At 49.8% G+C, this 24,588-nt stretch overlaps 1 protein-coding gene across 1 annotated transcript; it reads right to left on the bottom strand.

The window, feature by feature from the left end:
• Window positions 1-880: 880 nt before the first annotated feature.
• On the bottom strand, window positions 881-24,220 carry Edn3 (endothelin 3). Its single transcript, XM_015994977.3, has 5 exons — window positions 23,893-24,220; window positions 23,085-23,397; window positions 5,759-5,935; window positions 4,809-4,874; window positions 881-2,559 (listed from the first exon to the last, which is right to left on the bottom strand). Exons 1-5 carry the CDS (start codon window positions 23,942-23,944, stop codon window positions 2,523-2,525), a joined length of 645 nt encoding a protein of 214 aa, XP_015850463.1. The 5' UTR covers window positions 23,945-24,220; the 3' UTR covers window positions 881-2,522.
• Between the last annotated feature and the right edge of the window lie 368 nt (window positions 24,221-24,588).

The raw sequence follows: 24,588 nt of genomic DNA, 5'->3' as shown, positions 1-24,588 counted from the left end.
GGACCAGGCTGTCCCAGGAAGCTCCTAGACCTTCTGGCCTGTTTGCTCTTGTGCCCTGCAGCCTCTCCAAGGGCTGGAGGATGCCGGGCGCCATCAGTGCCCCCCAGGAATACACGGTCCCTGCTGTACTACTACACATCCTGCTGAATAAATCAGTGCTCAACTCTCTCAATTCATCAGAGTCAAAACTCTCTAAAATGAGTTTAATTAAAACAAGAGGCTCTTGGGTTTTCTCAGATTAGATAGTGATCCAGCCCACTCTAAACACCGGGTTTCTTGGTGTGCGGGGAGGGGCGGGGGCAGGGGTGATCCATGTCTTTGTCTTGGTTCAATTCTCTTCCTCTGATGGTCTCTAAGAGTATGGATTCAAAAGTGGGTTCAAAAGTGGGGCAGAGACAGGGAAGAGTCCTTGCACCCTATAGATGCTTTAGAATCCCTTTTAAACATTTATTAGCATGGATCATACAAAGTGATGGCTTTTATAATGGCACTTGCATTAAAATACTTTAACAAGACTCATCCCTCCGCCCCCCCAGCCCTGGCCCCCCTCCGCCCTGCCCCTCCCTTTGTCCAACAGTCTCGCTTTTGCTTTTCTGCCCTCTGTGGTCTTGCTGCTGTGGTCACTTCTGGAGGTAATTCTCAGATGCTGTGAGCAACAGGCCTGTGACTGTCTCCCTGTGCCAGGGGAAGGGCAGGGGTGCCAGGGAAGACGAGAACTTCCTCCAAACCTTCTTCCCAGCTGCCATGATGTTTATATTCCAACACGGCACTCCACCCATGTCTCACTCTTTACTTTCCCAAATTCTGGCTCCCTCCTGCCCTCTCCAGAGGCCTACAAAGTGTGGATATATAACTGTGTATGTAAGGAAAAGCCCACAAACCAGAGCAAACTTTTAGTTTTATTATTATTATTATTATTATTATTATTATTATTATTATTATGCATTTGATGTATCTTCTGAGTGTTCTCACAACGAGTGGATTTGTCTTTGAGATACAATCTGGCCACTGTGCCAAACAGTACATATGTGCTTAAACATACTCTAGTTCTAAGGAATATGAGTTTGGATCCTGAACACAATTTAAAATCTACCTGTCTGTCTATCTACCTACCTACAGCGCCTTTACTTCTAATAGATCCCATAAAGGAGTTGAGTAGAAAACAGATCCCCAATAAATAATTACTTCTCTAAACGGCACATCCCCCCAGCAATCAGTCACTCTCACCCTCCCGCCTCGAAAGACAGGCCCGTTCACACCTGTAATAACTTAGGAGGCCCTCCTCTGAAGTTCACATCTGGTAAAGGTCCCACTTCACACACCAGCTAAAGTGTCTCCGCATGGTGCCCTTGGCACACTCCCAAAGACAGGTTCTCATTGCTGTGAGGCCTGGTGGGGAGGTGGGCAGACTGTCCCCAGCTGGGTCTGCAGAGCAGAGTCAACATGGGAACTCACAGTCCACCCCCAACACACACACACACACACACACACACACACACACACACACACACACACACACACACTCACCATGAACACAGCAGAAAGAGTTCAGCTAAAAGATTTTGATCCACTAGGAGTCACAAGTCCCAGTGGTTGCCAATTATATAGATAAACAGGAATTTACATAATGTACAAAGAGTTTGTGTTTTCAGCTTATTTTGAAGTCACTCCCCAAAGAGCCACATTTATTCATGAAAGCAGATATTCAGCCTAATAGCCTTGCGCCGGACTCTCCTCAGGGCAGCTCCCTGCAAGGCAGCCTTGGGAGCTCTGACACAGAGGCCATCCACAGAACCCATGGTTCTTTGCTGCGTGCCCCCAGTTCAAAACCATCAAGGATGCATTTTCTCTTTTTTGTCTCATGCACATCCAGGTTTCTTGTCTTCCGTCTCTTCCTGTTTCTGAGATCCACTCTTTTGGTGAGTACCAAGCACAGCTAGAAGTTTCTAGATCCTATGAACTGCAAATTCGCAGACCATAGCATAGCGAGGACCCAGATCTCAAGCAGACAGATGCCTTGCAGCCTCTAACTCACACAGGCCTGGCAGGCTGCAGAAGCAGATCTGCTCCAGCCACACGGGTGTCCTGCATCTTCTAGGAGACGGATGCGTGTTTACTTTTGTAAAGAGCCAGCCCGGTGTCCACTTACTCTCCAAGAGGAATCATGTCAAAAGCCAGTAAGTAGCTTTCTGACTTAACATACCTCCCAAACAACTTCCTTGTGAAACTGGAGCCGAAGGCATCTGGCCCCCAGGGCACATCTGGGATCATTTTTCCCATTAGGGAAGCTGGGGTCCTTTGGACTTGGGCATTCTTGGGGTAGGGGTGTACTGGTAAGTGGGGGCTCTTTAGGTGGGTCTTTCTTTTTTTTCCACTCAGGACAACTCCCCCCTTGTCCCTAAAGAGGAAATTTGAACCTTGTCAGCATAAGCACAATGGCTCTTTCGCGGAAGGCAGCTGGTAGGCAGGGAGAGCGAGGGTGAAGTCTGCTGCGGAAAGCAAGAAGCACTGGTAGCGGCCTGCTATGGCCGGCCCGCTTCATCTCTTCTTGACTTCATCCTATTTCAAGGAAAGAGAACAAAAGAAAAAAGAGGCGTGTCATGACAGCGCACCAGCTCTTCCAACTTGAAGAGGTGATTTCTGGCCACACCTCTGGCTGCCTCCTGCCTGGAAGTTCCCAGTACCAGTGCTGAGCAATTTCAGAGGCTGAGTACAAAGGTGTGAAAAGATTAATAGCAGCAGGTGTGGCCACTGGGAGGCCTTCCGGTTGGTTCACTCTTTGTGTGACTCTGGCCTTTACTAACTCATGTCTTACAGGGAAGCAGGGAGAGACGCCAGCTGAATTAAAGACTTTGAATTAAAGGCTTTCCTCTGGCAGAAACTGCCTTCTAAGAACTTTACATGAATTAGAAGGTTCTGGAAGCCTGCCTTACAGGCTCCAGTGGGACACCTGCTACAAAATCCAATCGCATTTTTGATTGGATGTGTGGATGGGGTGAGAGGGCAGAGCTTATGCATGTGTGTGCATATGCGTATGTGCACATGCATGTGTGTGCACATGCCTGAGAAGGTCAGAGGGCAATTTCAGGTGTCATTCCTCAGGATTAGTCGCCTATTTTTTTTTCTTTGAAACAGGGTCTCTCATGAGGCCCTGGGGCTGTTGGTTTCAGCTGGGCTAGCTGTCCAGAGAGCCCCAGGGAGCTGCTTTTCTGCCACCCCGGCCGTCACCCTCAGGCTTGCACAGTAAGCATGTTACTGGTTGAATCGTCTCTCCAGCATCCCGAGCTCATCCTTTGATCATGTGACAGAACAATCATAACAGCATCACGTGACAAAACAGGCACACCAGCAGCAACCTGGAAGGAGGCATCTTGTGCTTTCTCTACACATAGCTCCTATGATGGATAAGCCCCAGGACATCCGTCCCTCTAGTTCCCCTATCTGAAACACCTCTCCCTCCTGTATCCCATCTCCACATAGCTCATGCCTCACCTCCCACCTCTGTGCTAAGGTCACCTGGCTGGTGAGATGGCTTCAGTCTACCAAATCACAAACCTCAGCCACCCCAGCACTTTCTATCCTGTTTTCCTTTGTTTGCCTCACTTTGTATTGTGTGTATTTGTCTGTCTGTCTACTGTCTGCTTCTACCACTAAACAAACTAACGAAGACCCAGTGCCTCATTCTCTGCATGTCTAGGATAGTGAGGACCCAGCATGTAGCAGGTGCACAACAGATCCTGGCTGAATGAATGTGTGAGTAAATCAATAAATGATACAATGGATGAATAGCTTTAATCACACCAGACTTTCACCAACAGAAGTTTGGTTAGGGGTAGAAAAAAAGTGAAAAGAGGGGAAAGAGAGAAAGAAATAAAGGAAGGAAGGAAGGAAGGAAGGAAGGAAGGAAGGAAGGAAGGAAGGAAGGAAGGAAGGAAGGAAAAAAGGAAGGAAAAAAGGAAGGGAAGGAAGAGGAGGCAGATTGAGTGCCAGCTGAGGTCTGGTGCACACTCCCTGAGGACTTGCTGGCTCCTTGGCCTCTCTGCTTCCTTTCATCTTCTCTAGCCCACTGGAGGCCACCTCATGGATTTGGGAAACTCCTGTACACAGGACTTGGCTCAATCTTCCCTTGATCATTCCCTGTAGGAACTGAAGCCACCTCCAGGCTATTGTTATGAACATAAATTACCATCCCATTGCAGATATGCAGCTGAGCCATTATTAATAATGACTTCAGATTGATAGAATGTCAAATAAGCCCATCTTGGTTGCAGGAAGCCCTCAAGATTGCTCATATCAAAAATCAACCAAAAAACAAACACACACACACACACACACACACACACACACACACACAACAAATAAACAAAGAAGCTGGTATTAAGACAATACTAAAATGAGCTGGAAGTGGTGGGGGTGGGGCTCCACTGCCCATGTGCACATCCATTTCTACTGAGAAGAAATGATTTAACAGGGGTCCCTTGGTTGCAGAAGTAGAGGCCAGAGTTGCATCGGTTGTCTCAACTCAGAGAGCTGTGAGAACCGCAGGTAACCGGCTTTGCTGTTCCAGTGAGAGCCGAGCTGGCTATCACCACCCTGGAACAAAGAGGGACATGGGGTGGGTGGGCTCCAAAAACACAGAGGTTTACTCAGGACCAGACAGGTGACAATAATCATATACATCAAGAGCTGCCAGACCAAAAGCTGGTGGGGACCCCTGTGAGCTCTGGAGTCCCACTGGTCACTTATTGAGATCAGACACTGTGTCTCCAGCCACTCTGTGCCCCTGAATGAATGTACCCCATCTTTACCTCTGGCGTGGGCCTCTGGTCTCCCCCTCCTCTTCTGCAGCTGGCCTTCCTGCTCTCCGGGAACCACTGTGGGGACACAGCAGTTTTCAGGAATTAGCATTTTCCATATGGCTGGCTTGGGGGTGTCAGATTATGGCTTCCTCTTCCCCACCAACAAGGAAATTAGTGTATTGCCCAAGCAAGGACTAGGTCCCAAGCACCGACTGCAGGACCGATGTCTGAGTACTAAACACACGCCTCAGTTACTCACTGGATTCGCAAAACCCCAGTTGGGAGAACAAAAGCGTGCAGCACCATGTTCTCCAGACGGCAGAGTCTGCTTTGCTTCGGGGTCACCCTACTCAGATGGATCATTAAGCCCGTAAAGGAGGACACACGAGGCCCATCTACAACACCACTCGGCCCTTCCTTCAGTCTGGCAACAGGCTGCTCTGCCTGCCTGGCTTGATGAGTCTCTGCCCAATGTAAAGGGAAAAGGAGCCAGGAGCTTTTAGCTATCTAGGGAACAGTAGTCCAGGTGGCTGCCCCAGGGCCAGTATGGTGACTTCCCACTCAGAATGGATCTACGTCCTTCCCTGTGCAGCTGAGAAGACAAAGCAGTGTCGGACTCAGAGAGGAGATCCAGGAGCCACAGTGACACCCAATGGGTGACCCAGGACAAGGGGTCCTGTGTGTGAGGCAGTGAGAATATAAACCCCTGATGGCTGTTTGCAAAGAAACTAAAAATACACGTGGAGATGGGTGGGCTCCTCACTCTTTAAACATTTCCAACTTATTCTGGTGTGTTTACAGAGCTCCAGGCTTCAGAAGCTGTGGCCTCAGTTCTAAGAGGCAAGGGTGGTTGAGGGCCTGCCTAAGCCACGCTTCCCCTACCCTTGAAGCCCCGGGGTTAGCTTTGCCCATCAGTGACTTGTACCTCGATATGAGTGGGACTAGAAGGTGTGTCATACCTGTTGACATCTGCAGTGTGTGCACAGAAGTGTGCACAGGCCTTGTCATCCATCCCTGTACAAGCACAGCGCAAGCGTGTCCGTGGAGACGGTTGGGAGCTTTCCGGAAATGGCCCTGAGGACCTCTTTCCCCGAAGGCTTCCTCTGTAGTTGGACAGTCCATAGGGCACAGTCTGTCTGCAGAGCATGGAGAAATGTGAGGGGGGAGGGCCTGTTCAGCCACTCCAAGGTGAAGCACCCCCACAATAGCATGCTAGCTGGGAACCGTCTGGAATGAACCCAACATCCAAATGGTCTGCTGAGACAAAGAGATATGCAGGAGGCCTAGGGAAGAGCTGACTGCCCTAGTAGCCACACAGAGCTGGTGCAAGTCTATGCACTCTGGAGCACCTCAACCTAACTGAGGTGCCTAAAGCCAGGCTGCAAACTCCTCCGGGTTTCTTTCTTTTCCAGATCAAACCATGAAGGCTCCTGCATAGCAGGTCCTTAGAACCCAGCCTGGACCTCTAGCTCATCCCCAGCCTGTCTCAGTTAAAATCCTCTCACACATGAGGACCCGAGTTAAAATGCGCACCAAAAAGCTTTGTGTGTTGGCATGTGCTTATAATACCAATGCTAGGGAGTTAGGACAGAAGGATCCTTGGGGCTTGGTCACCAGCCAGTCTAACTGTTTAGGCCAGTGAAAGAACCTGCCCCATAATAAGGTGGATGGCTCCTGAGAGTGACATCTGAGGTTGACATTGGCCTCCTCATGGACACACACACACACACACACACACACACACACACACACACGAACTACTGGACTTTCCTGCTAGGAACCTGTCCTGCATTTACCCAGTGCTCCTGACAAAGACATCTGACGTGACCTATGTGCTGGTCCTTGTCTGGGGCCTGACTTGGTGTCTATAAGTGCCTTTGATACCTGAGGCTGTCCCTGGCAACTTCAGTGCTAACTGAACTCCAGGGCAGGCCTCACAGCTGGCACTAAGGAAAATGGGGCAGATGCAATTACAGTTATTAGAGATCCACCCTAGCCCCCAGACGCAGCTTCCTCAAAGAGGCAAACACCAGCGGGTATACTCGATGCTCTCCAGGAGCCGTCGCCACCACCTCAGTGGGGCAGCTGAGAATGGAATTCACCATGGGAAGGTCTTATTGTGCAGTAAAAACTGCCTGAAATGATCAACCACTTCTGGTTACGGTAGGGATTGGGAGGCATGTCATCTAGAGCAATAAACGTTTAAATCTGGTTTTAAGAGTGAGCACAGCCCAACCATGGCTCATTCTCCAGAGAGGAAAGACTTCTAGAGTTGAGTGAGAAGAAGTTAAAACCACATGCTTAATTCATTAATGTAACTGGACATGATCTGGGGACAAACTACTAAGAACTTGAGGAAGCTTATGGGGCCAGAGGCCCTTTTCCAGTAAGTCTGGGCCTTCTTCTTCATCCCTGTTTCTATGAGTCCCACAGAGTATCACCAATTACCCACCTCAAAGGGTGGCCTTGAATCCTCTCTGTGTTTTCAAAATAAAATCAAATTGAATTTCTTTTCCTTAGAAGCATGCAGCTATGAAGCCTTTTTGGGGGTGTTGAGGAGAGTCAGGCAGGGTGGCCTGTGGGGACCAGATGCTTTCACAGCAGCCTTCTTTCCTGCTGGCTTGGAGACTGGAGAGTACCCCATCCACCCCATGCCCCTCTGCTTTTGCCCCAACTCCTCCCTCCCAAGCACCCCAAGAGGCAGCAGTAGAATGAGGTTCCCTGCCAACCCAGATAGGCCCAGCTGCTGAGCAAAGCAGAGGGAGAAGGAAGGTCCTGTTGGGACCTGGATCTTTTCTCAGGAACAGGAGGGGGTCAGGGAGAATAATGTGGTCATTGTTGTGGGCCCAGATTTGGCTGAAGGTGTATTTTTCCAGGAACAGGGTTACAGCAAATCTCTAAGTGTTGACATTAAAGCTAGTCCTCCATTTCTTGGTGAAAATTATACATGAGGAACAGCAATGCTCCTATTTCTCCATCGGCATCAAGACCTGCAATTCTGAAATTGCTGTCAGCTGATTTTGCATTGCTGGGTGTCGAGCCACTCAGCTGAAACAAAATGCTCTGCCTAAAGTGTTTTACAAGTGAGGAAATAAGATGGCTGGGTGTTTCTTCATAGCGACGTGTTAGCACTTCCACAGCAACCTCAAGGAGCGCCATGTACATACGCCCCCAACAGCTTCCGAGAAGTGTTTACAGAACTGAGCCCCCTTCCCAGGGAATGGAAGGCTTTTAGGAGCTGGCCAGAGCTCCTTGGCATGTCCTGCTCTAGTGAACTTGTACAGGGTTTGGAACAAGTGTTCAACATGGAAGCCCACCTACTCCAGGTCTAAATATTAAAAGATTATTGGTCAATCTGATAAATGCTTATCCAAGAATCCCGTCCCTCACCCTGGAAAGATGACATCCATAGTACCTCAGAATAGTAGCTTTACATTGGGGTCCAGGTCTTCCTTGGAGTTCTCAGATGAAATATGGCAACCAAAACAACACTGGCCACTTCTCTTCCCTCCTGCTTCATCCCACACCAAGGCAGCCTCATCCACTCCCAGGCCCTGTCCCAAGAGCTGTCTACTCACCATCCTACAAGCACCTATTCTGCAGGTTGAGGACTATGTGCCTGGGCCCTTAGTGTCAGACACTAGATAATATCTACACACACAGGCCCTAGAAGGGTCACAGGCTCAGGGACCTTCATGTAGGAGGATCCCAGGACTCAGAATACTGGGAAGATTGTCTGGAAAAGGTGCTTTTTAGCTTCAGAGTCTCCTTGCAATGGGTGGAAGATGCATGGCCAAAAGAGAGCCACCAGGGGGCCTCTAAATCAGAGCCAGGCCAGGGTGTTTCCTGGCCAGATCTGACTGCGGAATGAATACCTGCTCCTCAGGAGCAGGTAGAAGATCTGGGTGTGGGGCTTGCACCTGTACTCCTAGCACTAGGGAGGTGGGAGGATTGATGGTCAAGGCTAACTGTGATGACATAACAAGTTTGAGGCCAGGTTGGGCTATAAAACTGTCAGAAAACCAAAGTCAACAACACAGATCTCAGAGCTGATTTTCTACTTCTTCTGTACCAGCCGCAGAGACTAAAAGAAGATTAGAATTGGGGCAGGAGGATCACTTCCAGTTAGACCTTAGCCTCAGCTACACAGACTAGGATGAGCTACAGAATGAGATCTTATCCCGAGAGAACAACCACAACAAAATACTAAGGAGAGGGAGGGAGGGAGGGAGGGAGGGAGGGAGGGAGGGAGGGAGGGAGGAAGAGAGAGAGAGAGAGAGAGAGAGAGAGAGAGAGAGAGAGAGAGAGAGAGAGAGAAGCAAAAAAGACATTGATTGAGCCTTTGGTTGCTAATTGTGAGGTAATCCCAGCTTGACAAGACCAGATTCCTTGCAGTTTAATGAGCTCAGTCATGAAAAACATCATTACAAAGAAACTTCACGGGCTTTTAAGCATCTACCATGTAACTAGGATTATTTTAAGTGTGAAATATAGATACACCCATGCCTACAAGAATTCACATGCTACTGGGAGATGAAAATTGATAAAAGAGAAACATCAAGCACTATGCTCAGGCGTAGAAATGGTACACAGAGTGCAGGGAGATTACCTAGTAATTCCATTATTAAGTTGTAAAGCACTTATAGGACCGGTACTCCACCCTCTCGGTATACAAAAAGATTGCTAGGCATTTACTGGAATGAGATGCTGTGTGGGAAAACGCTCAGCGAAGAGTTAGCAGTGGGTGAAAATTAGCTCCTTTGATTATTTAATTGGTTTGAGAAGTTGTGTTTCATCAGCAGAAAAATTCCACTCATCAGTCTGCCGTGTTTGTGATGTGTGACTAAGCAATAAAGGAACCAGAAAACCATAGCAATGCCTGTCCCTGCCCTCCCTCATCCTGGCAGCAGGGCATACACCACCGCCCACTTTCTAAGAGTCTGTACTTCATTTTTGTCACTGCCCTTTGTCACCATGCCCTAAATGAGCAACACAAAATACTTAATAGTGGAACCATGAAAATGGAATTAAATTGGCGGAGAACTTTGGACCAGTATACTCAACCCAATCGTGACAGCCCACAGTTGAGCAGTAGGGGTTGATAATGCAATTCCTCGTCGAGACAGGCAGTCCTTCCATCTGTTGATGTTAGTTGTACCAGAGGCCCACACAAGAGAAGCAGATGAAGGGATGGATAAACAAAACACGTTCCATCATACCTACATATGCAATGTCTAGTGCTCTGCGTGTTTGTATAACAAATTATCTCTCAACTTATGTACTGAGAACACTCATTATTTAATCAGCAGTGAAGATGCCAGAATCTTATTTATCACAGTGTCTTTATTTTTCAAGTTTTCCCAAATGTCATATATAAATGTTATTAAATATTAAACTCCCAAATCGCCTGCATTCAGTCTTCCTCTGCAGCACCACACCAAACACCCTTCATTTATCTTTCGATGAGAAGTTTTCAAACAAGGAAAATGACGTTAGGAAAAACAAAACAAAACAAAACAAAAAACCCGTTTCTGGTTCTGGGGCTTTTTCCTAGAAAAATGAGTGTGCCTCTCTAACAGTGCCTCTCTAACAGTGAGGCTGGCAGCTGCACGTGACATTTAAAGGGTGGGCACAGATATGACAAGGGGGCAGCTGGGACTTGGCAGATGGGCATCACCTGCTGAGTTCAAAACCATCGGGAAAGTGGATCAAACTGAAAGAAAACTCGCTCCTCATTTCCCCACTGAGTGGCATTTAGCAACACTTGCTGGAGAAGGGTCTGGGCAAACACCATGGAATGGATAGGAGGCCCTGCATGTGAAGCAACTCACAGTCAGGTTAGCATACTGGCATGGCCAGCTTCCTCCATCCAACAGTGTGCTGTTCGGCTTCTCTTGCATAACTAAGGTTTCCTGGATAGCAGCCCCACATTTCACCATGGAGGTGCCAGCCTTGAGCTGGCTGCAAGATAGCACCGCACTCAGCCCAGGCTTCAGTACTCGTAACAGTTCTGCGCCTGCCACTTCTTGCTCGGTTGTTGCAGATACAGCTATAGTGAACATCTGAGTTTACAGCTGGAAGGCTAGTGGCTTCTCGTGAGAGAAGCCAGCCAGGCAGAGGGAAGCACTGACAAGATTAGTACCTATTATTATTTGGGTATATAAATATAGTTGTCGTTCTAAGTTTAAAAAAAAAAAAAAAAAAAAAAAAAAAAAAAAAAAAAAAGGAACTCAAGTTCTGGTTGAATGCCTCCCCAACAGTAGGGAATGTTCATTCTACTCTCGGGACGTGTGTCAAGTTCACGATCTCTCTCCTTCTGTTGACGCTTTCCCTTCTGAGACAGGGAAGCAAAGGCAGAGGGGCAGCACAGCGGGCAGTTCACAGGGCTTTGGGGAGCACGCTGGCAGAGAGGGGAGAAACAAATGGTTCCCACCAGCCAGTAGGTGATCAGGAGGCAGCAGCATCACTGGATACAGCCTCCCGCCTGCAGGCTCCAGACACACCCCTCTGAGATCCTCACATGCTGTCCAGTCATGGCTCAGTTTGGGATTCTGTTAAAGCCTTCCTTAGATGGAACCACTTGGCTATCATCTTAAACCTTCAGACAAGGACAGTGGTGTCTGCCATGCTGTTGACTAACTCTGAAACGTTAGCCAGTTACAACTGTGTTCTCTCCAGTGTGACAGGAGGCACAAGTGCCAGGAAGCACTTGTCTAAACAAGGTATCCCACCAAGCCTGGACCCTGTACTTAGGAGGTGGCAACCACCTTCTCAGGTATGGCAGGAAGGCCTCCATGTCTCCTGAGATGTTTTTCACTGCACCAATATACTAAAGAATTAGGATGAAGCCGGCAAACGGAGCTGAGTAGAGTCCTTTCCTTCCGTCTGTGCCACGTGGAATGGCAAGTTCCACGGACCAGCCCTGAGCAGGTGGGAGCAAACACACTCCCTGCCTCCATCTATCTCCCGCTCAGAGCCCAGCTCCAGATAATTGGTTGAGTCAATCAGGAGCCTTGACTTTTACTCACCCTCTTCCTTGCTCACTCACCATGCACTTATGAAAGTCGGCCAGACAGCCCACAGGGTGGCCTTCCAACCTCCAAGGCTGAAACGGTACAGAAAGTCTAGGTTCTGCATGTCCTCAATCAAGCAGAAAACATACATGTCCAGCTGCTGGCTGCATAGGCTCTCACCTACACCTCCTGTTCCACAAACATGGGAGCGGAGAACTGGCCACCTGGAGCTTCCTTTGTTTCTACTGCAGATCAGCGTTGGAAAAGCCCATGGCAGAGTTCTCACAGCCCCCTGGAAAAGCTAAAACTGTAGAGAATTTAGAGCTATGAGTCACCGAGGGTCCCATATTGTGACTGATGGATGACTTTTAAGACATTTCCAAACAATGGTTATCATTACTGAGCACCAACCCTCTCATCATCAGTTCCAAGACAGACAGACATATCTTCTTCTGAAGGTATGGTATCCTTGGGGACTAGCCTTGACACAGTCTCCTGGGGTCAAAACAGCAGAACTTTGTCCAGCTGAGTCACTGACCGTGTCTGCCTGGTCGCCTCTGCACAGGTGTGTGGCTCATGCCCTTCCTCAACACTATCACAATGTCTCAGTAACAGGTATCTGCTTGTGCCGAGGGTGACTCTCTGCTCTGTCTCCTAAATGTACAGAATTCCTGACTGGCTAAGTGGCTTTCTACTGTTCTGGTCCTCCATCTGTCCTCCCATTTTGGAAGATAGGCTTAATCCCCCTCCCCACACTGGGAATTGAGCCTAGGGCCCCTGCAAGAGCAAACACTCTCCCGCTGACCCGCCTCTCCCACTACCGCTTCACTTTTCCTTTTTGCTATTTTCACTAAAGTTGCCTACTCCAGCCTTCAACTTATTCTATTGCCTTTAATTTCCATCCTCTCATCTCAGCTTCCCTAAGAGGCTGAGATTACAGTCCTGCAACACCAAGCTGCGGTAATTAATCTTAACTGTCACCTTTATTGGATTACAAAACCCTAGGGGATTAGAAGGGCTCTGACCTACTCAAAGGATTAAGCCCTGGCTGGAGTCATAGTATGACGGCATCACTAAGAGTTGATACAGAGTATTAAAAGTATATGACTGAGCTGGGGTAGGGGTGGGGGTAATCCCAGCACTCAGAAAGCAGAAGCAGGCGCATCTCCGAATTCGAGGCCAGCCTGGTCTACAGAGTGAGTTCCAGGACAGCCAGGGCTACCTGGCTTGAAAAACAGAGAAACCCTGTCTTTAAAAAACAAAAAGAAGAAGAAGGGGAGAGGGGGAGAAGGAGGAGGAGGAGGGTCACGGGGGAGAGGTGTGTCCCTTCCCATGAACAAAGTCCTCCTCCTCATGCTCGCGACTGTTCTTCTTGCGATCACACAGCCAACAAGAGCAAGTCATGGAAGGCGAAGTCTGTCGGGTTCACAGTTTGCCAACACAGACTGTCATGGCGGCGGGGAAGGCCCCAGAGCAGAAGTGAGGTCAGGCAGAGAGACGTGAACTCAGCTTGTTCTTCCTTTTTATACTCAGTCCAGGACCCAAGCCCATGGCATTAAGGGAGAGTCTACTCACCTCAATGAACCCAATCTGCAAACTCCTTCAGATATGCTAGAACTTTCTCAACTAGGCTAGCTGGTCCTAGACCATCAAATTGGCAGTGTGAATCACCACACCCTCTTAAGTTGTTTCAGATGGTTGTTATAGCGACAGCAAGGTAAACCATTAGTGATAAGGGGGGTCTCCCTGGGAGAAGTGTGGTCTTCAGATCACCCCAAGTGGAGGATCTCCACCACATGTGTGGGCACAGAGGGACAAGGCATGAACTGGACAGGAGGTGGCCCCCAGTAGGAGGCCCCAGGCTCCACACAATCTGATGACTCTCTAAGGTCCTGGGTAAGGATCTTCTTTGTTGGAGGACCTGAGAAGTGGCAAGTTATTTGGCTACTTAAAAAGGCCCACCCAACTCCACATTCTACATGATCTTTTCATGAACCTTTTGCCACCACACAAGTATCATCAACGGCCCCATCTTCAGAGAAAGTCCTGGACTACTCCAACAAAACCACAACTCAGCAACACACACACACACACACACACACACACACACACACACACACACACCCCATCCCACCACTCTGAGAGGTGCCCAGGATCTCACCAACCATATTCAGAAAGCTTTTGCCCAACTGGGCCTTAGAAAAACAAACAAGCAAAACCCAAAGCCACAGAAACCATCAGCTCCCAGCTCACCGGGACACAGGACCAGCTCTCCCTTCTTCACACAGGGGGTCAGAGGGACAGAGGAGACAGGAAAACACTCTGGCATGTTTACGAGGAAGCTTAAGAGTTAAAGGCTCTGTTCTCCCTGAAAAGCTAAGGGAAATAAAGTATGTAGAAAAGAAGACATCTAAAGACTCCTCGGAGCAGCTAGCTTCCCCTCCACTCTACGACCAAAGGCATCAAAGGAGCTCGAGTTTCTCCAGCCCCGCCACCCCTATGACCCTGGCTAACTCCAAGTCAGATGTAGGCATGAGACCTGGCTTCATTACAACTTTATGCAAAGCTGCGGACAGATGGGGCTCAAAATAGCTGCCAGACGCGGAGCCAGGGGAGGCAAAAGGTACTGGGGGGGGCTCCCTGTAGAGGGGGTTTTCAAAAATGCTGACACCATCACGTCCCTTTAAATCACCCGAGGCATGTGAGTGCAGCCCACCTAGCTCCTTTTCAGGAGAGCCCATGTCAGGGCAGCAAAGGTGACCAGGCTTGCTCAATGACATCACGCTGATGACAAGGTCTTGCTTGTGGCCTGTCTCTTGGTGCCATCTTGCAGTGCCCACAAATCCAACACTTCCTTCACACTGAAAATACCTGGGTCCCTGGTAGAGAGAAACAGGCTTTATCCTCAAATGGGAAGTCAGAGAGGGAACTGGGGTGAGGTGGAGTAGGCAGGCTCAAGGTCAGCTAACCTGTTGATTTTTTTGCAGGTATAGACTTTTGCACTCATTTTGATCTTATGCAAATGCCTCCCCATGCTGAGGTCTGGGGCCTCTGAACAGCTGTACCTAGAGGCACCTTGCCCTCCAGCACCAATTCTGTCATACAAGAAACACACAGAAATCAGATCTGTCTTCTCAATTAGTTGCTTCTAACTTTCAGCAAAGCAGTTTCCCCTCCACTACCCACCCTAGGCCATTTGCCCCTGGCCATCCCTGTCTCTAGGCCTTTCTAACAGACTAGGAAACAAATCTGTTTCTGGTTTTAAACTCACTGGGTTGGGATGCAGGGCTCTGAGCCGAAAGCCCCAGTCACTGCTTACTAGAAGCTCCTGCTAAGTCTCCCTCCGAAGACCATAAAAGTAGGGCAGGCTGAGTGCTGCCAAGTTCTACAAGAGCTTTTGGCTCTAAGACTGTGCCAGACTGAGGCCGATGCAGCATGATGGTCCTGTCCTGTCAGTCTATGCTAGGGAGACCTGTGGGCTGCTGGAAATGTAACCTCCTAAACTGTGCCTAGACAAGCAACCTATTCCTACAGCAACCACCATCATCCACCACATCCAGCCATTCTGCACATCAGTTTTCCCTTTGAGCACAGTTGATTCTAAACCCAACGAGGGGCATAAGTGTTTGCACCCATGTAGACATGTTGGGCATGCACACATGCACACGCGAGTTTTTGCATGTGTGTGTTTCTCATCTTCAGTACTGTTGTACTAACAGAGAGCAGGAGTAGGTCATCTTCTCCTGTGAAATAGAACTGAGTGATGGCTAAACAGGGTCTCCTGCAGTGTGGCACAGACCTGTAACAGTTCCCCAGCCGATGTGCTGAGATGCCAAGGGTGCAGCTCGGGACTGAGAGCTGGAATGTTGAAGTCAGGCGGGTTCCAGCCATGGCCATACAGCCTCCTTGAAGAAAGCATTGTTTACCTCCCAGCTTCCTTTGTTTTAAATTCTTGTAGGAATAAACCACACCAGAGATGTCAGGGACTCACAAAGGCCTTCAGATTTAAGGCCAAGTTCCTAGCTGCAACGCCCCTTTCATCTAGCAGAAATCCAAATGCTCCCTTGGAGTCACGTAGGGTTGCAACCTCTTACCAATCTTTCTTCCTTCAAGTCAAGCTGACCGTGAGTTTCAGGCGGGGTTCAGCTGCATTCCAGTCTGGCCTGACTTTGCTCCCAGGCATCTCTTGTCCCCCTTGACTCTAGGGCTTTCAGCCAGTGGGAACTCAAGGGAAAGGTCACCTTGAGGGGCTGACCTTTGAAACCTACTCTGAAATTGAATCCCAAGGTTCTCGAGTAAAGCATATTTCTGTCAAATGATCTAAGAACTAAGTTATTCAAACTCAAACTGACATGCAAGGTGTTAAACTCCCATGGAGGAGGTGGAAATGGATACATGCAAAAATACAAGCTCAGGGGTAGGGGCAAGTGTGAGCAGTCAGAACCTTGAACTGCATCCGGCCAGCATCAATTTCTACACAACCTTCTTGAAAGCATACCATGGAATTATTTCTCAGCAGTCCCATGTGCACAGTCTTCTCTGTATCATTCCTAGTGACTCCCTGTCTCTTGTACCCACTTCAGGGCCTGGTTCTGGAGAGAGATGCAGAACGGAAGTCCTCAACCCTGGGGGATCATCAACTACAAATCCCTTACTTGGGAGTCTACTAGACTCTCCCAGGTGAGAAGGCATTTAACAGGAGACTCCAAACAGAGCCTTTACCTTGCTCTGAAATGGCAAGGTGCCACCTACTGTGCCAAGGGAGCTGGCACCAGGGACCTTAGGGAGCACCATGCCCTAGTCCCCAAGCCTTCTGATTATTTACCAAGAACAAAGAGAAGCAACAGGAAATAACAGAAGAGGGTGGGACAAAAATCCCTTCCCACCTGCAACAACCTTTGGCCACAGGTGCCTTTATCGGGCTACTTATCAGCCTCTGGGACAGCCAGACACACCTTCTCCCAAGGTCTGGAAACCTTTACGCTAACTGGACACCAGTAGACCGTGAACAGTGTCTCCAGAAATGCTGCAGGTCTGAGAGGGACAGAGTGTAGGCACTTACTGCTGGGGACTCCCGGCCAAGAGAGAGATCAGGGTAAGATGGTCCAAGAAGTCCACTTCCCTAGCACCCAAGAAGGGATTTTCTAGCCATGGATGCCTTCTGAGCATGGGATGGGGACTAGCAAGGCAGTCACTTTGTGGAGAGGTGTGTCTGTACTGATGGAAATTGTTCTGGATTGAGATGGCTACATTTTCAAGACCTTGCATGTGACCCGTCAAAGCACCATGCTAACCAGTCCCCAGATCCTTGTGCCAGTCACCTTCATACAATCTTCACTCCCTACTGGCACACAGGGGACTGAGGCCCATGGAAGGACATCTTCAAAGTGGAATATCCAACAAGTTTAAGCTCTCTAATGACAGGCGGGTCTGCTTCCCCTGGTTGTAGAAAAGCACACAGGGAGCCCTGAGGTCCCTTTCTTTCTAAATGCCATGAGTCTTTCACCCAAAGTGCATGAGAATCTGGATAGCAAGGAGGGATGGACTGAAGCAAATTCATCTCTCTTCTATGCATAACCTTAGTGATGGCACCAGGCAGTGAGAAGCTGGTCAGGGCATGGACTTAAAGAGTGAGAATGCATGAAGCCAACAGTCAGAAAAAAGAACTCCCACCTGCAAGATGGAGTCAGTGGGCTATGAATCCCTGAGACCCAGACCTGTCCATCCCAGCCTCTCTGTCATCAGGTTTAACCTTCCAGTACGGCAGGCTTGCACAGTATCATCTCAGAGGGCCCACTCAGGGCTCTTGAAGGCTGTCATGTTCTTCTCATCAACTCAACACTCTGCTTCCAGAATAAAATGTAGGACAGATGATGGACCAACAATTTGTGCTTTTGTTTGTATATTTTTTCATATCTATAAAAATAATCCTGCAAAGGGGCATATGTGCTATTCCAAAGAGTCATGTATATGGATCAACACCACTATTGCAAAGAACAGAAGCGGCCAGAGATAAGAGCCTCGTCCCAGAGCCCAACCCACTGCCATGGAGACATGGCATCCATGAAAGTGATTCTTGGAATAGGGAGATGGCTCAGCCAGTGAAGTGGCCCATGCATGAAGTCCTGAGCTTGGATCCCCCACACCCACATAAAAAGCTGGGCATGGTGGTGTTGTGTCTATAATCTCAGCATTGAGAAGATGAAGACAGGGGGACCCCTGGAACTTGCTAAGTAGACAATCTAACTTAATCAGTGAGCCCCAGGCCCCAGTGAAAGACCCTGTCTGAAAAACGAATATGGAAAGTGACTGAGGACAACACTTGATATTGACCTCTGGCTCCCACCTCTACGACACACGCAGCCATACACATATGAACATGCACACACATACCAAATGCATTGATGAAGGGGCTAGTCATAGTACATAAGGGAGGCCTGTGCTGGGAAAGGAGAACAGAGGGAGACTGGGAGAGCAGATCCAGAAGCCACACAACTGACCTTAGTGTCCCCATAATCCCAGGCAAATGACTCAGCCTCCTACAAACTATGGAATACACACAGTTACACAAAATGATGTATGACCATCTCACATTGCCATTGTTATCAGGACTGGTCAGTCACTCACTACATGTTCCCAACACCAGGAGAGCTACAAAGATGATGTCCTGTCTGTCTCAAATAAAAGCATCTCCAGGATTGATCTTGTCATGGCTGGCTCACAGAATGGGGGACAATGGTGGGTGTGCAGCTGGCTCCAATCTGCAGGAAGCCATGGCCCCAGACCCACGGGTTCTACTGGGATCCTCCAACAGTTGTGCAGTCTCTCTTAGAAACCTGCTAAAATGCCTTTCTTGAAGAACACAGATGGTGAAAGCATGGCTTTTGCTTTTCTGTGGTAGAAGACATTAAAATGCAAGTTCAAATGTTGTGTTAATTATAATTATTATTATCAGTCTACTCTTCACTTCTTTGGGGAAGGAAAGAACACAAAACAAATGTCATTCCTGTAGGATTAAGTCAGTGTGGCATGCTTTGGCAAAGGACAGGCAGCAGGCTGGACGTCCTTAGGAGATGTCAGTTGGAGGAACTCAGGGAGACACCCTTGGGCACTGCCTTAAAGCTGGACCAGAATCTGCACCCTACAGAGGGGAAGCAGAGAGCTGATGCCACCTCCTACCACACAGAGAAGTATGGCCAGAACTCCAGAGCATAGCTCTGGGCTGCTGGAGTCTGCCTCTTGAGCGAGTAGAGATCAGAGTTACCAGGCTTTCCACTACACCAGTCACGATTCCCAACGCCTTGCCCTGCTCTTTCCATAAATACATTCCTGCTTGTCAGCCATGTGGCTCAGATTTTTGTTTGGGAAACATGGTAGCCATCGCAGCATCACAGTGCCTCTCTCAGATGTCCCTAACGGATTAACAGATGGTAGGTCTCCTGGTGCAGAGGTGGGGAAGTACACCCTGGGCTCTTTGCTGGGTGTCTTGTCTGCTCTGCTGCTGTTCGTAGGGCTGGTTTTCAGCCAGCTACCTACCTCAGAAGGAAGCCACCCCTGTGTGGTATGTTAGATGCAAGGTCCCAAGAGGGTTAATTTTGTTTTAATGTCCAGTTGTTTAGTCAACCACTGACCTAGACACTGCGACTGGGAGGGTGTTTTTCAGATGTCCTTGTCCCTTATATAGTACCCTCTGAGCAAAGAAGATTGCCTTTCACAACCTACATAGGCTTCATTTAGTCAGTTGGCAGCCTTAAGAGTCAAGAGTGAGGTTCCCCAACAAAGCTGGAATTTTGATTCTGGGCTCCCTTTGGTCTCAAGTCTGTGTCACTATCTCTCACTGGAATTTTCAGTTATTGGTAGCCTTCAGCTGTGATCACACAGTAGTATTTTCTCTGTCTCCACACAGTCATACACGCACACCCTATTGCTTCTGTCTCTCTGGTGAAACCTGAGTGGTACAATCCTCTGCCTTGAAGGGAGGATATATGTATTTTAAGTACATGTATGCAAGGAAGCCCCACGCACACAAGTATGTACACATGTGACATCCCATGTATCACCTCCCCACTTACTATCTTAGGCTTTTCAAATTTTCCAGGACAAGATGGGATGGGTTTTCCTTGGCTTGGATTTTGTTTCTTTGTTGGCAATGTTGGAATTGCTCATAGCTTGTGGGGGAACTGGGTTCCTCACATGTCCAAGGCAAGTTTTAGGAGGAAGATACTGTGTTATTTGTTAGCTATGATCTCAGATGCCAAAGAGTGCAACTGATAAATGGAGAATGTGCTTCTTCTTTGGGATTGTGGGTTTTGTTGGAGAACATGAGGAAGTCACAGGTAAGGCTCTTGGAAAGACATGCACCTTCACAGTGCAGTGAAGGGCAGGGTCTCTGAAGAGGCCCACACATCCTGGACAAAGAGACCTCCTGGGAGAGAGAAAGCCCTTCAGACTGGAGCCACAGCAACAGTTAATTCGAGGAAACCAAACTGGGTTCAGTTTTAACCAAAAGTCAGCCAACATCGATGGAGCATCCACAGCATGCCGAGAGATGCCAGAAAAGGCTGACTGGCCTCAAGGTATGAGGAACATGGGAGAACCAGAGAATCTCAGATCTCCTTGGGAATAAAGGCCCCTTGAGCCTAAATTAGCAGTTAACCTCCCATGAGGATGTGGACTGGGGCTTGAGGGTAACTTCCGACGTCACTCCTGCGGAGTGACAGATGTAGAAGTAGGTCTACTCTCAACACGATCTTCAGAAGGACCTCACTAGCCTCCTTCAAAGACAAAGGCAGAGGGTGGGCTTGGTCTCCACGAAGCTGAATGCGCAGGAAGAGAAACGCCATGAAAAAGTAAAAACACCCAAAGTTCAAGAGGTTCTTAGTTTAGGAAGAAGGATCAAGGCTCCTCCTCCAACCTGAGCAGACAGCCACAGGGACCAAGAGCAACCACATCCTGGTGGGAACATTGGGGGCAGTGAGAAGAGGAGGTCTGCTTAGGACAAAGATGGTAAGAGGGACCCCAGGAGAGGAGAGGCTGAGACTGGGGGATGAGGGGTAAGCCCAGACCTTGTGTGCCAGTCGGTACCTCTTCTGGTGTTTCCCTTCCACTGGAGGCCCACTGAACTCTCTTTCTCTCATTGTAATATTGTCCCAAGAATTTTAAAGACAGCAACTGGATCTACTTACTGGAAGGAAGGAGAGGGGAAAGGGAATGAAGAGCGTGTGTGTGTGTGTGTGTGTGTGTGTGTGTGTGTGTGTGTGTGTGTGTGCACGCGCGCGCATGAATGCACAGAAAGAGAATAAGGCCATTCAGGAAACATCTCCCTACTAACATATTTATCTTGTCTGAATTCAAAGTGCTCAAGTCTGGCAACTGTCATTTTTCTTTCCTAAGAAGCTGATGGGACACCAGGACACTAGGTTCCCCCCCTTCCTCCCCACTGGTTAGAGTAAAACAAGGTGGGGGAAGACAGGAAGAGATCAACCAGACACTGAAAGACTCCTCCAGGTGGCTGTCCTGGCCAAAGCAGAATACCCACAGCTTCCGCTCAGACAGCTCAGACAGCTCAGAACTCCAGCCCAGGACCTCAGCTATCTCTGGGTGTTTATGGAGCCTCTGGGACATGTCCCAGGTACTCACATCCTGCCAAGTGGTGCTCAGCAGTCTGGAGGAGAGGCAGAGACCCCTGTCCCTTCCTGCTGAGTTTCTTCTCTCTCCTATGGGGTTCTAGGCAAGACTAGGACCCAGGGCCTCTACTGACCACCCAGTGGCCCTGTCTCTGCGGCGCTCATTTGGTGGGATTGTGGTGGCAGATGGTTAGGAGTCTCGGAGGACAATGGTCAGGGTGCTGGTGGCTCTAAGAAAGGAGGGCCTGAGGCTCTCTGAGGACAGCAATCAATCCATGCCTGCATCCTTGTTATCCTCCCACCTCCCCACTGGGGCTGACAGGCTGTCCAAGGGCCTCATCAGACACTGGGAAAGCAAATGACGTCGTTCCAGAACTGGTGAAACCCGGGCAGCCCTTGGTACAGTAAGGGACAAGTTGCAACCCAGCAGCAGTCATGATTAAACAAACCCAGGGTCCAGCTGAGCCCAGGACCTATGCAGGAGTCTGGGTGGCTCACCACTGAAGCCAACTCTGCCATTCAGGCAAAGCAGGGAGACTTTAGACCTACCTGGATGTGGTTAGAGATCTTGTCACCAGGTCCAAAAAACACTGGACCCCACAGGGGACCCCCTCTCCTGTGTACTTCATCATTGGGATGTCTAGATGAATGAGTGACCCCTCAAAGCCACTACCCAGAGGTCTCTGAGAGTAAAGGGCTTTAGGAGAGAGGAAGCCACAAAAGAGAATCATTAGTTGCCTTTCCAGACTGAGGCTTTGTGCTCAGCCATCTCCAAGCTCCCAGACAAGAATCCCTAGGCAAGTTCAATTAGATGTCCCAGGAGATGCAGAAAACACCCAAGGAACTGATTTTAGCAGCATCCAGACCAAGTCTAAGATTCAAGCAATCAGAGAGACAAGCACTGGAGATAGTGGCCTGAGCAAGGTCAAGCCACCTACCTGCTCACAAGGTGCATCTCAGTGCAGGATGAGCCTAGACGTTGGGTGGAAGTCAAGTGAAGACCAGACAGCCAGCCCTCCCTGTGGCCCCAGGGGAAGGTGGTCCTCTCCAAAGAGGTGCTAGACTGCATCGGCACCCCACCACTAGGTCCTTGTAAGAGATTTTAAGGCTGGACAGAGGGCCTCTGTGGCTATGGCTGTGGACTCTGGGGTCAGGCATGGGGAATGGCAGCCATGTGAGGTTCATGTGTCACTCTGGCTTGGCATCCAAGATGGGCAGGGAAGGAAGAAACCATTTCACAGGATGGATGCCATCTGGGTCTGCCAAGCCCACCTTCCTGCCTCCCCTGTGCCCCAGGCTGCTCTCAAAGAATTCCAAGGAGGCTTTAGAGCAAGGCTCAGACCATTCAGCCCCCTAGGGCAGGAGGTCAGACACGTCTCAGGCATCTAAAGCCCCTGCCCAGCTCCCTGCCTACCACATCTCAAACCCAAGATTGAGTTTCTCTAGGGCTAGGTCGTCAGAGGGAAGGTGGGTCACCCCTGGCCTGTAATAGGACTTGTGCTGGCTGGAGACCCTGCAAGATCTGAACTCTGCAGCATCATGGCAGATTTGGGGGTCTGACTGAGGTGGGCTGAGGTCCGTGCAAAGAACCTGACACCTCAGGCCTGGCACAGAGCCATGCTCCCTACCCCCCCAGGCCAACTCACTCAGGAGTGTTGATCCAGATGATGTCCAGGTGGCAGTAATAGACGCACTCCTTGTCCTTATAAGTGAAACACGTGCAGCGCCGAGGTCGGTGGTGTGCAGGGGCCCCCTGCTTCTCCTGCTCCCCAGACCTGCCTGGTCCCTGATGCTGCCCAGCACTTCCAGGATTTGCAGGCTGTGCAGCAGTTGAGGCCACAGTCCTCTCACCAGGGCCAGTCACAGTCTCTTCACAGTCCCCCTCTGACCCAGCTTCAGGGGGGCCCTGGGACACACTGGTCCTGCCAGAGCCCCCAGGCTGGGGGCAAGGGACAAATCCTGCAGGAGGCAGATTGAAGGGCTCCTAAACAGCTGAAATAGAGTTCTTGGCACCCACTACTCCCGCCCCCCAAACCGGAATGAGAAGCAACCAGACTTCTGGGATGTCTAGGGGCTGGTTGCATGTCGCCTGCGGTCTCCACACTAAGCCAAATGCCTAGAAAAGTTTACAAAGCTCTGTACAAACTCAGTAAAAACTTAAAAGCTATTTTCAGTCCCTGTGAAGTCTGAAAGCTATTTGCCCTTCTCTGGTGAAAACTCGATTTTGTATAGTCTCTGAAAAGTGCCCAAAGAATAGCCTAAGTCTCCCAGACTGAAACCCCCAGACTCAGTGGAAGTAATCATTGTGTCTTCAGGCCCCTCTGCCCGCCCCTGGGAAACTTCAGGGTGCAGAGCCAGGCTCATTTAGCTTTTCCACAGCACAGACCCGCGCCTGGGTTCCTTTTGTGTGCACTCCCGCGTGGAGAGGCGCGCCGCCCCGCCCCTCCCGCTTACCTGCAGCGGAGGTCACTGTGAGCCCGAGAAGGAGCCACAGCCCCGGCTCCATGAACCCCGATCAGGCGCGGGAGCACCCGGCCTGGAGGGTGGCCGCTTGTGATCTGGACCGGGAACAGCTTTCGAGTCCTGCCACTGCCTGAGCTGCGTGACCCGGCTAAAAGTTAGTTGGCTGCGGCGGTCACGAACTTTCAGAGCGCGCTGCCCATCCCTGCGCTGGGCTGGCCGGCTGTGGCTCGGGCTTTTCTGGCTCCCGCACCACCCCCTTCGCCTCCCCGCCCCTCCGAGGGGCTGGAGCTGCCGCGTCGGGCCTTTGAACCCGGGGCGCACGGGGGTCGCTTTCCAAGCGAAGGGGAGAGCCGACCAGAGGCTCATTTGCCCCAGGCGCACCCAGGGTGGTGGGTGGGGTAGGGTGGGGGGGCCCTGAACAGCTGCACGAAGGCCACCCTCTGCCCCTGTGCACCCTGGTCACTTACACTCAGATTCACACGTGCAGCACCCTCCCCAGCCCAAAGCAACCCTACCCCACCCCAAGAGCTCCAAGATCATGAAAGGGCCGCACAGAAAGGCTGCTGGCTTCTTGTTTGTTTGAAATCAATCTAAAGACCTGTTCACCAATGGCTTACCCTTGCCGAGGCCTATTTGAGTGTACTTTACACTTCTGATTCATGGGTGTCCCAGCCAGCTCCCTGCCTG

This window comes from Peromyscus maniculatus, chromosome 4, assembly GCF_049852395.1.
Source record: "Peromyscus maniculatus bairdii isolate BWxNUB_F1_BW_parent chromosome 4, HU_Pman_BW_mat_3.1, whole genome shotgun sequence".
Lineage (NCBI taxonomy): Eukaryota > Metazoa > Chordata > Mammalia > Rodentia > Cricetidae > Peromyscus > Peromyscus maniculatus.
This window is presented reverse-complemented; position numbering and strand designations above follow the sequence as displayed.